General features: G+C 41.7%; 2 protein-coding genes across 2 annotated transcripts; both read right to left on the bottom strand.

Moving 5' to 3' along the window:
- Positions 1 to 7,645: 7,645 nt before the first annotated feature.
- On the bottom strand, positions 7,646 to 7,960 carry LOC137954869 (uncharacterized). The gene has a single exon (XM_068801771.1). The coding sequence runs from the start codon at positions 7,958 to 7,960 to the stop codon at positions 7,646 to 7,648; it is 315 nt and encodes a 104-aa protein (XP_068657872.1).
- Positions 7,961 to 9,199: 1,239 nt separating this feature from the next.
- LOC137954868 (uncharacterized) lies at positions 9,200 to 11,965 on the bottom strand. Its single transcript, XM_068801769.1, has 4 exons — positions 11,571 to 11,965; positions 10,333 to 11,014; positions 9,923 to 10,048; positions 9,200 to 9,784 (listed from the first exon to the last, which is right to left on the bottom strand). The coding sequence occupies exons 1-4, from the start codon at positions 11,963 to 11,965 to the stop codon at positions 9,200 to 9,202; spliced, it is 1,788 nt and encodes a 595-aa protein (XP_068657870.1).
- Positions 11,966 to 14,597: the final 2,632 nt, after the last annotated feature.

Genomic DNA, 14,597 nt, shown 5'->3' with positions numbered 1-14,597 from the left:
GTAGGAGTATAAACCATAGGTTTTTCTCGGATTTCTTTTTCAGGATCAAGAAGTTCGAGGTCTGCATATGGTTTTTGTTTATGCCACCATTCTAAAGGTTTCTCAGAACAAGTGGATTCTAGAAGTTGCTGAACTTCAGATTCACAGGACTCAGCGAGGAGTAGAGTTTCTAAGGGAGGAATCTCATCACCACGCGTGCTGCGTTTTTTGAAGACCTGATGGAGGACAGCTCCATTGCCAGAAATGGCATAGACTTCAGTAGGTTTTACTGCGTAGACAAAGACAGCAGTATTGTCGATTTCACGTCGAGTGCGACATCGAAGTTTATAGTAGGCTGGTGTTTGCTCTACAGGGGCATGAAACATGAGCCATTCATTTCCTAGGACTAAATCTGGTCCGGAATTTATGTTTGATCCTAAACTAATGAGTTTTGGAATCAGAAACTTTTCACCTCCAATGTCGAGATGAATGTTGCGGGCTTCGACAGGAAGAGAGAAAGTTTCTCCGGAGCCAACTGTTACTTGAAGGGGCGCTTCAAGTGGTTTCCATAGATCTGTGGGAAGTAGATTTTGCCGAGCTAGACAATATGAACTTCCTGTATCTACGAGAGCGTGTATATGGAATTTGATATATCCTGGTAGTTTAAGCATGATCGTGATATAAGAATTTTCAGATGCAACATGCTCTGCGTTTATGCGGATACTCATTCAGAGAAGGAGCCTGAAGAGTCTGACATGTTCTCTGAGTTTTCCGAGGAGGAGGACTCAGTTTCGAGATGAAGTTCATACACTTCATCTTCGGACTGGATGTCATCGTAATGGATGATTTCCAATCCATTTTCTTCGGCTAGTAACATGTATGTACTATACCGCCATTGTTGTTTATCATTTGGACAATCTCTGGCGAAATGTCCTTCTTTCTGGCATATCCAGCATTTGCATTTGCTTGGGGTTTTTCCCTTTGGGCAGTGTGCATTTGACCCTTTACTGGATGTGGTGGGGCCAGAATTTGTTCTTTTCCGAAAGTATCTCTTTTTAGGAGTATACCTTGTTGTAGAACTTTTTTGTATCCTAAATTTTTTCTGTTGAAATTTCTTAGGATATTTTCGTTGCATATGGGAGGTGGTTTTGCAACCATAAGCTCCTACATTTTTGTTTTGGTTTGAACAACATAATGTTTGTTTATTTGCCTTACTACTTTTCTTTTGTAGTTTTTGGGCTTCACAAAGATTTGCTAACATGTCTTGTACAAATCTATGTCTTCTTCCTAACGTATCAATTTTTAGGAAAATATCCATGGTTAAAGTACCAAGTTCTGGATTGTTTTGCCAATACTTTGTAATGTAGTCTTTTTATGCTACATGTGCAAATGGTTCTGGCAATTTTGCATAAAAGATAGACAGATAAGGTTTCTGATCTTCTTTGTGTAGTTTATAGAAGTAACTTGCAAACTCGCAGTAATACTTCTCATAAAAACAAATGTTACAGATTTGTAACTTGTTTAATTTTTGAAGAGTTTCTAAACGTTTTCTTTGTTTAGTACTCTCATTGTAGGCTTCTAGGGTTGGATGTATTCCTAGAAATTCCTTTGATATATTAGCCACTAATCCTTTCAAGATATTGGCTATCGATATTGAGGTATTAGCTCGTTTTTGGTCTTCGGGAAGGTTGTCCCACCAAAGAGCTACATTACCCTGTAAAGCATGGGTAAAGAAATTAAATGTTGATTCTTGGTTCCAAGATTCATGCATATTTGCAGCATTGCTCATGCTTCTTTCCCAATCTTTAAGGACTTTTTCTCCATCCTTGGGCAATCCAAGTTGAGGTAAAATCCAAAAGGGTTTATGCTATCTATGTTTTGGTGTCCCTTAGTAGCATTTGAAGGATCGACATTTGTGTATTTTGTCGTATACCTTTGTCCTCCCAGGGATATTTTGGAGTGGGAGAAACTTTCTCATTCTTGCGGATGAACCGCAGTACGGTTTCGGAAGTTATCTTGAAAGCTATCTTCCATGTGGGTATCTCGTACCCTTGAAGTTTCTGCTTCAAAATGGTCATTACCACGAAGCATTCGAAACCTTTTACCAAGATCATCTGCCTTTTCGTCTTTAGCAGAGTAGTCTATTTGCTTGGTATTTTCTTCTGCAACTTCATCAGATTTCCAGGCTTCTGGTTCACTGTCGTGTTGCTCTTTTTGTTTACTAGAAGAAGGTTTTTCTTCTTGAACATAATAAATCGGTTGATGACCGAAGGTATTATATTCTGCGTAAACTTCATCATCGGTGGAGGATGATGCTTTTGAAGCGATCCTAAAAGCAGGTGGTGCTGGATCCTTTCTTCTAGGTGCTATGCAAGGTGTTGCAAAGTACACTAGGTTTTTAAGCCATCCGGTGATGTCAAGAAGGCCTAATGGTAATGGAGTTTCCATATCCATTAAATAGAAAAACTCATTCATTTTTACAAAGCTAAGAGGTTTAGCTTTTGTTTGATTTTGTCGATCTTGCATCGAAATAGATGGATGCGATTCGTATACCTTTCCCAATGGAAATTGTACATTTCTTTGGCTAAGGTAGTATCATCTTCTAGTTGAAGCATGTTTCTTAGTAAGAGAGTGAAGGCTAGACCTTCTCTCTTTTGTTGCAAACGATCTAAAAGTTTTTGCCGATAGATCATCTATTTTCGGGATGCTGTCCAGGCTTGTTTAGCATCGTCCTTTGTCCGGAATTTTCTGTGAGAATTTCCGGGAAATCCTATGACTTGAGTTTGGGCTTCTTCCCAGCTGTCATATATTCCTGTTTCTCTTCCTATGAAGACAACATACCAGTATTTTGTTTTTTCTGGTTTGCCATATGTACTTGTAGAGGCTTCTCCTGTTGAAGCGGTGTCTACAGGTTGAGATACGGTTTCTTCATGGGTCATTCTTAGAAGATTTCTCTTTGCAGAATGATTACCAAATCTTCTAAGAATTGCTTAGATAGCATATTCTTGAAGTTCAAGTTGTTCAATCCAGATTTGGTGTTTCAGGTCTTTGATAACTTGTTTTAATCCTACTGGACCAAGTCCTAGGAATCGTCCATCTCGGATTATTCTTCTTCCTTCGTTGTTATAATCTACAACTAAAGGATTTTCTTCGAGCTCTTTGAGTTTGGTTTGAACTCATGCGAGACGATCTTTTAATTGTCGAATCCAGACCCTCTGGAATTCGATTTGGTTATCATACCTTCTGGTGATGATATATTCTCGCAGTCGTGAATAATTTATAAGTCTATTTTTTTTTTGTTTCACTTACAAAGGCTTGATTAGCCTTTGTCAATTCTAACTGTCCATTGGCTTTATAGCATAAATCTTTATAATGACCATATTATCCACAGTAACCTCATGCCTTGTAATCCTTGTAATAACATTGATCTATAGTGTGGCGAAATTTCTTACAATGAGTACTTTCTTTCCCATTTTCTCTGCCAACACTATGTCCTTCCACCTCTTCCTCTTCCTCCTCTATAACCTCTGCCATGACCTCGGCCATAATCAGATGATGGTCCTCTATGATCTGAATACATAGCGCATGATACTTTAGTAGTGGAGGAAGAAGTGTCTGGAATACGGAGTAGTGTTGCACATACATTATCAAACTTGGGGACAACAGAAGCACTCAAAAGTTGATTCTTGGTAATCTCATGATGGGGTTTAATATTTGTAAGGCAAATAGCAGTAATTAAGGCTTCCTTATGCTTGTCTTGGATAGAAATATTTGTGGTTGAAGGCAAAGCTAACTTTCACTCTTAAAGAAAGACTCTAATGTGGGCCAAGTACTCATGGATATTTTCTCCTTGTTTAGCATTCAATATCTTTTGGAGAATATCATTTGGTCAATGTAGAGTATCCGGGCAAGAGTACAATTTAGCACATGTCTCCCAAATTTGTTTAGCAGTGTCAAGATGAATGACATTGTTGAAGACATGTTCTTACATATTGTTGATTAGCCAACTAATCACCAATGTATCATTTTTCAACCATTTGTTATAAAAAATATCATCTTCATTAATAAGTGGTCATCAAGTGGTGGGGTGACCAAGTAGGTCTTTTGTTATAAGAAACCTTTGAACCGATGTAGACCAAATCATAAACTTTGATACTCCATGTAAGGATATAGTGGTGATTCTCAGTATATCACTTTTGATATTCATATTCTCTTCAGCCATGATAGCCCCTTCTCAAAAAAAAAAAAACTCTAACAATAACACCAAGTAGTATTCTTCAAACAACTCGATGTATGGAAAATTTTAGCATTGATGCTAAATTATTATTCTGATTTTTTCCTACAATACCACTCATAAGAGACTCAATAAAAATCTTCTATATCAAGGGACTCTTGTTCCCACGAAAAACAATTCTAACAATATGATCATGGATTGGTCTTGATTAACATAATTTCCAAACCGACAAAACTGTTTTGATAGCTTCTTCTAGATGGAGAGGCATGCATATCCACAATATAATAAGATGAAAAGAATTCACATACTCATCTTCAAATCATTTTCTAAATTCTGAAACCAATAACATGAAGGAAAAAAATTAAGCACTTATATCACGGTTTGTGATCTTTCTTCACAAAAGAGCCTTCTTTAAGTGGTGTTGATCATCACTTCTTTAGAGCATTCCTTTTGACGAGGGGTCCTAAATTTAATGCTCTGATACCATGTTGAATTTGGGGTCCCCTTTACAATATTCTGAGCAAGAGAAAGGAGAAAGAAAAAGAAGAAAAGGGAAGAAGAGCTCTAGGGTAGAGAGAAGAAAAAAGGAAAAGAGAGATGTGAGCCAAGCAAAGAGAGAGAGATTTACTCAAGAAGGAGATGTATAACTTGATTAATTCAGAATTAAAACACCTATATTTATAGTAGAGGAAGTGATAGAGCCCTTATAGAATTAACCTTTCAATCTTCTAATTACATTCCAACTCTAACTCTCTAAGATAAGTCTATCAACACAATCTACTAGAAGTCTAATATGAGTTGAACAATAACTCTTCTTCAATAACGTGAATATAAGGGAGGAGGCCAGCTCATGGCCTTATCCTTGTGGGTCCCACATGATCTTCATGCTCATAATGATAAGGTTACCAGGTCATGGTATCTTTGTGGGTTCCACTTGATCTTTAAGTCTTCTAACTCAATTAAGCTTGTGCTTCTTATCTTCTTAACTTGTGCTGGCTTGGGTGAGGACTCTTCTTCGTATCCCACATCTTCATGGTCGGTCCCACTAGCTCATGCTCCATGGTGGGTCCCACTTTATGACAATTCAGTAGAGTTTACTTTTACTTCTCTGATGTTTTTGAACCATCTTCCAGAGGAAACCTTAGGGACCTTCTCCTTGTTGCTGGGGGTGTTGTTTTGGATGACAAGAAAGACCTAAGGAATACAACGGAAGTGCTTGTGTTATGAACTCAATAGCAGGTCGATTCATGCAGTGGCTCAGTCATTTAGTATTAAGTTAATTGGTTTTCTTTCAATTTACTTTTGCTTTATTTTTATTTTAGCTGAAGAGTTAATATGCCATAGGGGCATTATTGTAATATTTTATCTTGAACCTTGTTAACGTGAACCCTACTTAAGGGGTGAAATAAATGAGAAAGGGTAAGTCTTGATTTAGTGTAAACAAGGGTTTTGAGTTCTCCTAAATGAGTTCAGGGGTGTGCATTCTTCTTAACAAACCTAGGGTTTTCAAGCTTCCCTTCGGCTTGATTCTTCTCATCTCTTCTTCTTCCCTATGAATCGCTGTGTTAGATCATGGACCGTAACAACTGGTATCATAGTGGAAACACAATGATCGATTCTTCAACCCAAGAGGAAATACTTGCCATACTCCTGGATTTTCTCACAATTGCATGTAAGATGCATCAAGATTTGCACACAATAGTAGGTGAGATGCAATAGGAGATGCATCAATCTTCGATTAAAATGTTTGAGGAATGGGCCACAATCGAGATGCATCTGGCTAAGGCCATAGAGATGAAGATCGTTCAACCTCAAATCTTCAAGTAGGGAAATCCAGAGCTGACATTCAAAGCCAGGAAACCCGAAATCGAGAAGCATCACATTAAGCCCTCAGAGAGGAAGGGTGCCATTCCAGAAGATGAGCTGTTGCACCCCATTGTTCCACCTCATTTCGCATCGGAACAACCAGATTTGGGTTCGACCTCAAATCTCCCTTGTTCACGGCAACCTAAACTTCTCCCAAAACTGGAAACAGAAAAATTCTGAGTTGCCTCTGTCGCGATGAATCATTTCGGCCATCCTGAAGAGGGTCGATCTAACTTCTCTGAGCCTGGAAATCCAAAGCTGAAGCCCAGAGTCTGGAAATCCAAGTTGAACGAATTTTGTGCTTCCACTGGTTATTTCGCTGGTGACCCTGGATTGCGTGATGAGTCCAAGGATCTCAAGCTTGTTCTTGAGGGCCACAAAGAAGATACAGAAAGACCGACGTGTTCACAACCATCTGAATGAAGTTGATGAGGAAAGTTTGGACTTATCAGGATAGATAGGTATGTTCAATTTCCTGTTTGTTGATCTTCTCCATGGAACCCGTGCAGGAAGGCCAATGCTAAACTGGGTTCGGCGACACAAAATCGACTTGGGCATTGTAAGGGGCCTCGTCCATTTGCACATGATTCATGAAATGTCGATCACGCACAGAAATGTTTGATCCAATAATGTCCTCATCGAAGAAATTTTTGTTGCTAGACAAACAGAATTTAGTCTCGACAAGCTGTTGGTCCCTGCCGTGGCCGACGAGATGGTGGTAGCAGCAAAGACTGATGGATTCAAGGTGCTGGAGCTGCACATGATGAAGAAATAAAATTCTATGACAAATGCTTAAGCTTTTGGGATAATATTACTGGAGGTTTTACTAAGAAAACAACCAGGGAAAGATGCACGAATAGAGGAAATGGTTGATTTGCCAGCATTGGTGATATCGGCTGTGTTGGAAGAGACAACGATGGAGGTATTTGACTTTGAGTTTGGGGAAGGTTATGCAAAGTGGGGTAATATGGAGTCTGCAAGGGAGCTGATCGAATTAATGCTTACACGAGATATTGTTGCTTGGTAGGTCATGCTATTAGTCAATTTTTTTCCAGTACTGCACACTGTTCCAGGAGTATTGAAGGTCAATCTGTTCCAATAGTATTGAAGGTCAATCAGACCACAGTTCAAATAACCAATCTCTTGTAGAAGGCAAATCATATATTTGATGAAAGGCCTACAAAAGACGTGGAGTCTTGGAATTCTATAAAAAGAGGTTATGTTGAAAAGGGGAATGTGATGATTGTAGGATATTTACAAGGCAGACACCCAGGCCGTGGGTGCCATGATATTTTTATGGTCCTGGGTTAAGTACTTGGAGAAAGAGCTTGTCCTCAAGCTATTCTCTTCCCATGACGTCCTTTCATTTCCCCAACCATACTCTTCCCAAAGTCTGACACTAACCGCCATTTCCCAAAGGTTGACTGAAACCACCATGACGAGCCCAACACATAACTAAAAATTACATTAGACCCAACCCTTAACCTTATTTGAAACTGAGCCCACCTAAGTTCTGCATCTAACCATGACTCTAGATGCAATGGAGTCTATAACATCACTGCCCTCCTAGAGAAAGAGCTTGTCCTCAAGCTCAAAGTTGGGGTAGAGGGCCTGCAATTCCGTCAATGGTTCCCACGAGGATTCCACCGGATCCATCTCCGCCCACTGAACTAAGATTTCCCAAATATCCTTGACGCGGTGAGCCTGAAAGACCCGGGCTAGAGATGGTAAGACGTGACCATCATGAAGGGTCAGCAGAGGAGTGTGCAACATCAGTGAATCACCCTTGAAAGGCTTTATCAGTGATACATGGAAGACATCATGAATTTGGGCATCGGGAGGTAGCTGGAGATGGTAAGCCATGCTGCCGATGTGCTCCATGACCTAGAATGGGCCATAGTACTTGGGTGAGAGTTTGTGGCGCTAGGACGCAGAGAGGGACAATTGGCAATACTTATGAAGACGCAGCCACACATAGTCACCGAGAGCATAAGATTGGTCATGGTGGCTCTTGTCATAAGTATTCTTCATGAGTGCTTGAGCCTGTTGTAAGTTCGCTCGAACCTAGGCAATCATGCGGTCTCGTTCCTCCAATGCCTGATCAATAGCAGTAACCCGAGTAGAACCAGCAATATAATAGACAAGTCGAGGGGCTTCTCGACCATAAACCACCTGGAAGGGAGTGGTCTTGAGCGTGGTGTGATAGGAAGTATAGTAGCAAAATTCAGCCCATGCAAGCCAACAGACCCAAGTTTTGGGATGATCGCCCGCCAAGCAAAGCAAATACATTTTGAGAGTACGGTTGACTACCTCGGTTAGCCCATCTGTCTGGGGGAGGTAAGTTGAGGAGAAAGCCAACTTGGTTCCTTGTAGCTTGAAAAGCTCCTTCCAGAAGTTACTCATAAAAATGGCATCTTTGTCACTGGTGATGGATTCCAGAAGGCCGTGGAGTTGGACAATGTGATCCATGAAAATTTGAGCAATGTGGCAAGCTGTATATGGATGTGATAGGGAAATAAAATACCCATACTTTGAGAAATGATCCACCACCACTAATATGAGAGATTTACCCAAAGATTTTGGAAGAGCCTCAATGAAGTCCATGGAGACATCGGCCCAAATCTGAGTAGGGAGCTGAAGTGGGTGGACTAAGCCTGCTGGGCTTAAAGTTTCTGTTTTGTTGCGTTGGCAGACTTGACAGACGGAGACATAGTCAGCTACTATTCTTTTCATTCCTTTCCAATAAAAGTCATGCCTAAGGTGGACATAAGTCTTTTGCTGTCCTTCATGGGTACTGTCATGATATGTGGAAAGGATGGTGGGCAGTAAGGCCGAGGTGGCAGGAAGATAAAGCCATTGCTTATACAAAATGAGGCGGTCCTGGATGGTCCAGTTGTTGTCCATGGCCTACTGTTCTATGCTGTTCAATAAGGCGAGGAGGTCCGGTGTTTTTTGAATTTCATTCTGAATTGAATCTATCAACAAGTACCGAGGTTGACTGATGGCATTGAGTTGTGGTGCTGGTATATCTCTACGTGATAGGGCGTCGGCACCTCGATTGAGTTGGCCTGATTTGAACTCCACCCGAAAATTGAACCCCATTAATTTGCTGAGCCAGTGCTACTGGGATGAAGTGGTAATACGTTGCTCCAATAAGTACTTCAGGCTGCAATGGTTAGTTCGAATATGGAATTGGTGGCCCCACAGATATGGTCTCCAATGCTGAATGGCTTTAGCTAAGCCAATAAGTTCTCGCTCATAAGCCTCCAATTTGTGAAGATGTATAGCCAGTTGTCTATTGAAATAAGCAATAGGATTACCCTGCTGTTGTAATACCATGTTGATGCTGCCCCTAGACGCATCACATTCAATAATAAAGAGATCCTCAAATTTAGGACGATGGAGCACTGGTGCTGACGCTAAGGCGTGCTTGAGTTGTACAAAGGAGGAAGATGCGGCCTCAGACCACATGAAAGAATGCTTTTTCAGCAAACTTGTCAGTGGAGCTGCTATTTGGCCATAGTCTAGTATAAATTTGCGATAGTAGCCCGAGAAGCCCAAGAAGCCCATTAATGCAGTTACTGATTGAGGAGAAGGCCAATCAATAATGGCCTGAATTTTAGTACTATTAACCTTGATGCCAGAGGCTAAAATAACATGTCCCAAATAAGCGACCTCCGGGTCTCCGAAAGAGCATTTCGAATGCTTGAGAAATAAGTGATGAGCACGCAATATGTGGAATACGGAACGCAAGGGTTGTAGGTGGCCTTCCCAGGTAGAGATGTAGATCAAAATATCACCGAAGAAAACCAATAAAAATTTCTGTAAAAGGGGTCAAAATACCTCATTCATGAGCATCTGAAAAGTGGAGGGGGCGTTGGAAAGCCCAAATGGCATGACCAGAAACTCGAAATGGCCATTTTGGGTGCGGAAGTCGGTCTTTTCCACGTCTACAAGGTAGACACGAATCTGATGGTACCGGAGCGCAAATACAACTTGGTAAAGAATTTGGCGCCATGTAGTTCATCCAAAAGCTCATCAACCATTGGAATGGGGAATTTATCCTTGATGGTGTGTGCATTTAATTCTCTGTAATCGACAAAAAAACACCAAGTATGATCCTTTTTCTTCACTAAGAGCACTGGAGACACAAAGGGAGATCTGCTGGCTTGGATGAGGCCTTGCTCGAGCATTTGGTGGCATTGGTGTTCAATTTCATCTTTTTGAAAATGTGGATAATGATATGGTCTTACCTCTACCGGCTTCGTTCCCATCTTCAGACGAATCCAGTGGTCACAGTTACAGATAGGAGGGAGTGATTGTGTCCCCATAAATAAATCCCCAAATTCTACAATGAGAGAGTGTAAGTGACTGTGATCGGAATCAGCCACTTGAAGGTGGTGGAGTGCACACAACGAAGGGGCATGAGTCCCATGAAGGGTGATGTGGTGCTGGCCCAAAGTGAAACCCATGGTTAATGAAGTGAAATCCCACAATATCAAACCCAACTGTTGGAGCGACTTAATGCCCAAGACGAGATCAAACCCAACCAATGGAATAACCAAGAAATCCACTCCAAAGTGGTGGCCCTCAATAACAAACTGCACTGCTGAACAGAGACCAATGCTGGTGAGCTTTTCCCCATTACCTATTGAAATGGAGAGTCCAGAATTCTGCAGAATTGCTAATCCCAAATGGGTGCCCGATGTTTGGCTCAGAAAATTGTGGGTGCTACCCGAATCCACCAAGGCAAGTAACCGGAAGTTTTGAATGCCCACATGTACTTGCAAAGTGTTGGTGTTGTGTAATCTAGTCATGGCATGGATGGAAATGGCCGGTTCTTCCTCCTCAGGGGTTTCTTCATTTGGTGGTGGGGAGTCCTCCTTTGGATCTTCTACTTCCAACCAAAAGAGCCGCTTGCATAAGTGTCTTGCGCTGCTCCATTTCTGATTTGGACAGGCACTTAATGTATTGTGGTGGGGGAGTGGACCGGGAAAGCTCTGTGGTCTGAGTAGGATTTGTCCCTTGGCGCATAGGGGAGTTGTGGCTGTAGGAGTTTCCAGTAGTTGCTCAGCCAGGCCATGGTAGGTGACGCTCCATAGAGTCTTTCAAAATTCGTTGTTTGGCATCCAACGTGCGTGCCAAATTCATGGCATGGGCCAAAGAAGGGGGGTCATGCAATTCCACCTCGAGGCAAAGTGCCTCCACTAAGACAGCAGTAAACATATTAACATATTGATCAGAGCGCACATATGGACTAGCTCGGGCAAGTCGTTCCTGAAATTGTTTTTGGTAGGTCTCAATGGAACCTATCTATTTCTGATTGACCAAATCCCCCAGAGGGGGGGGAGAACCTCAACATACAATCATGCACCGGATGCTCAGACTTAAATTGATGATACCATAGGTTGGCTTCATCTAGCATGTGAAATGTTGCTAACGGAACCTGTCCTCTAGCTAGGTTCGTTGGTTCAAAAAAAATTGGTCACACCGTTGAAACCAAATCAGAGGGTCAATGGACCCGTCATAAGGAGGAAAGTCCAGCTTAGTGTACATGGGCATTGTTGAAGGGCTGTTGGCGTGAAGTCCTCCTGGAACAGGGTGGGCTGGGCGCAGAGGAGCCATTGGTGGTGGCGGGGAAGGTGGCTGCTGGTGCTGGTGATGTGGGTAACCAGGAGGGGCAGTGGCCCATGTCATAAACTCCTCCATTCGAAGAACAAATTGCTGGAAGGAGTCCAGCAGATCAATGAGTTCTATGCTAACATAAGCTATAGAATGTTGTGTCTCCATTCGGAGTGTATCCACCTGATTACTCACATCCGTAGGGGAAGAGGAATCGCAGATGGTGGTCCTGTCTGATACCATGATGTTAGGTTCCCTCGCCATAGATCGAGTCACCCGACGATCACTCCTACCTTCCAGGTTGACGTGTGTCGTTGAAGGAAACTTGGAATTCTTTGGTCGACCAATAGTGTAATACGAGAGGATGAATAACTGAGCTTGTGAAGGGAAGTCACCTTGGAACTCGGCTAGAAGGGAGAATCCGACCTTGTACTAATTCTATTGATCAAAGCTTGATTAAATATAGACTACCTTCCTTCTCATAACAAGAAGGATCATGACGTTACACTGCCCAAGCCCCACATTTTCCCATGACGTTCACTCATTTCCCAAGCTATTATCTTCCCATGACGTCCCTTCATTTCCCCAACCATACTCTTCCCAAAGTCTAACGCTAACCACCATTTCCCAAAGTCTGACGCTAACCACCCTAACCATTTCCCAAAGCTTGACTCAAACCACCATGACGAGCTCAACACATAACTAAAAATAACATTAGACCCAACCCTTAACCTTATTTGAAAGTGACCCCACCTAAGTATTGTGTCTAGCCATGACTCTAGATGCAATGGAGTCTATAACAATACAAAAGAGGTGGAGTCTTGGAATTCTATAAAAAGAGGTTATGTTGAAAAAGGGAAAGTGATGATTGCTGGATATTTACAAGGCAACACCCAGGCCATGGGCTGAAGCTATTTAGAGAGATGGTGGGCACCACAATATTGTTATGGTTCTGGGGTAAGTATTTGGCTTTCCTCTACCAAACAGATTGGTCTTTTGGTATGTATTGGCTAGGTGCTTAACATTTGATATCAGAGTGGGCACCACGTTGTGAGTTCGAATCTTATCATAGGCAATTGTGTCGACCCAGATGCAAGTGACCATGTAATAGTCGACTTCGTCACTATGTGTTAAGTCGTCGTGGTTGTCAGCTCGTAATGGTGGATATATTGTTATAGTCCTGGGTTAAGTACTTGGCTTTTCGCTACCAAACAAATCAATCTTTTGGTATGTATTGGATAGGTGCTTAACAACTTGCTTCTACATGTGCCTGTGCAGTCAGTAAGTGATTTTGTCTGGTGTGCAATGAACAAGGAATACACTGTAAGCAAGTGTAAAACTATGGTAGACACACTATATCAACTTGTACCTAGGATGCAGATTACAACTGATATAATTTTTGGGATTCCTATCAGAATTTTTGCCATCTTTAGCCTTGCTGCCATGTATGGCATTGCAATGGCAGCTCTTGGTATGCTGAGCACATTTGCTACTAGTTTGGCCACTGATGCATATGGTGTCATTAGCGACAATGCTGGAGGTATTGTTGAGATGGCTGGCATGAGTCACAGGATACGCGAAATGTTGGATTTAGGATCCCTTTTCCATAATTCTGAGCAAGAAAAAGAAGAAATAAAAAAAAAAGAAAAGGGAAGAAGAGCTCTAGGGTAGAGAGAAGAAAAAATAAAAGAGCAAAGAGAGGTTGCGCCAAGCAAAGGGAGAGAGAGAGAGTAACTCGAGAATGAGATGTGTAACTTGATTAATTCTGAATTAAAATATCTATTTATAGTAGAGGAGGAGGTAGAGTCCTTATACAATTAGCCTTTCAATCCTAATTACATTCCAACTCTAACTCTCTAAGATAAGTCTATTTTAACCAAACTACTAGAAGCATAATATGAGTTGAACTAGAACTCTTGCTTTCTTCATGTGACTATAGGGGAGAAGGCCAACTCATAGCGTTATCCTTGTGGGTCCCTCGTGATCTTCTAGCTCATCTTGATAAGGTTGACAACTCGTGAGATATTTGTGGGTCCCACTTGATCTTCAAGTCTTCTAGCGTAATTCTGCTTGTGCTTCTTGATTCCTTAACTCATGCTTGCTTGGGTGAGGACTATTCTTGGTGTCCCACGTCCTCTAGGACTCTTCTTGGTGTCCCACATCCTCATGGTGGGTCCCACCAGTTTGAGCACCATGGTGGATCCTTCATTGTAACACTCCCCCTCAAGCTGGGGGTGAGAAGACATCATCAAGGCCCAACTTGCTGCATATGGTAGACATAATCTTGTGAGTGACGGGCTTGCTTCTTGTGCTTCTTGATTCCTTAACTCATGCTTGCTTGGGTGAGGACTCTTCTTGGTGCCCCACGTCCTCTAGGACTCTTCTTGGTGTCCCACATCCTCATGGTGGGTCCCACCAGCTTGAGTACCATGGTGGATCACTCATTGTAACACTCATCCTCAAGCTGGGGGTGAGAAGGCATCATCAAGGCCCAACTTGTTGCATATGGTAAACATAATCTTGTGAGTGACGGGCTTGGTGAGAATGTTTGTAACTTGATTTTGTGATGATGTATGCTTCAGAGATAAGAACCCAGCTTGGAACTTTTCTCGTATAAAATTGCAATCCACTTCAATATGTTTTGTCCTTTCATGGAAGACCGGATTCGATGTAATGTGTATTGTTACTTGATTATCACAGTATAGATCTATTGGAACTTCTTTGGAGAATCCCAACTCAGTGAGAAGAAATTTTATCCATATGAGTTCACTAACAGTGTGCGCCATGGCTTTGTATTCTGCTTCTGCACTTGATCGTGCTATTAAATTTTGCTTTTTGTTTTTCCATGTAACCAGATTTTCTCCAACCATCATACAAAATCCCGAAGTAGATTTTC

The sequence above is a fragment of the Aristolochia californica genome, unplaced genomic scaffold, assembly GCF_029961685.1.
Source record: "Aristolochia californica isolate CCGP_79_NKW_82.1479 unplaced genomic scaffold, dmAriCali1.0.hap1 SCAF_2, whole genome shotgun sequence".
NCBI lineage: Eukaryota > Viridiplantae > Streptophyta > Magnoliopsida > Piperales > Aristolochiaceae > Aristolochia > Aristolochia californica.
Note: the sequence above shows the minus strand (reverse complement) of the source record. Positions and strands in the feature narration are given on the sequence as shown.

What these genes read in the sequence shown, in the direction of transcription:
- LOC137954868 (XM_068801769.1), bottom strand. Translation starts at nt 11,965, where the DNA reads ATGGCGAGGGAACCTAACATCATGGTATCAGACAGGACCACCATCTGC. An exon ending in CCTCTGATTTGGTTTCAACG is followed by an intron (nt 11,015 to 11,570) that starts GTGTGACCAATT and finishes GAAATGGAGCAG; the next exon opens with CGCAAGACACTTATGCAAGC. An exon ending in TGGGAACGAAGCCGGTAGAG is followed by an intron (nt 10,049 to 10,332) that starts GTAAGACCATAT and finishes CGGTACCATCAG; the next exon opens with ATTCGTGTCTACCTTGTAGA.
- LOC137954869 (XM_068801771.1), bottom strand. Translation starts at nt 7,960, where the DNA reads ATGGAGCACATCGGCAGCATGGCTTACCATCTCCAGCTACCTCCCGAT.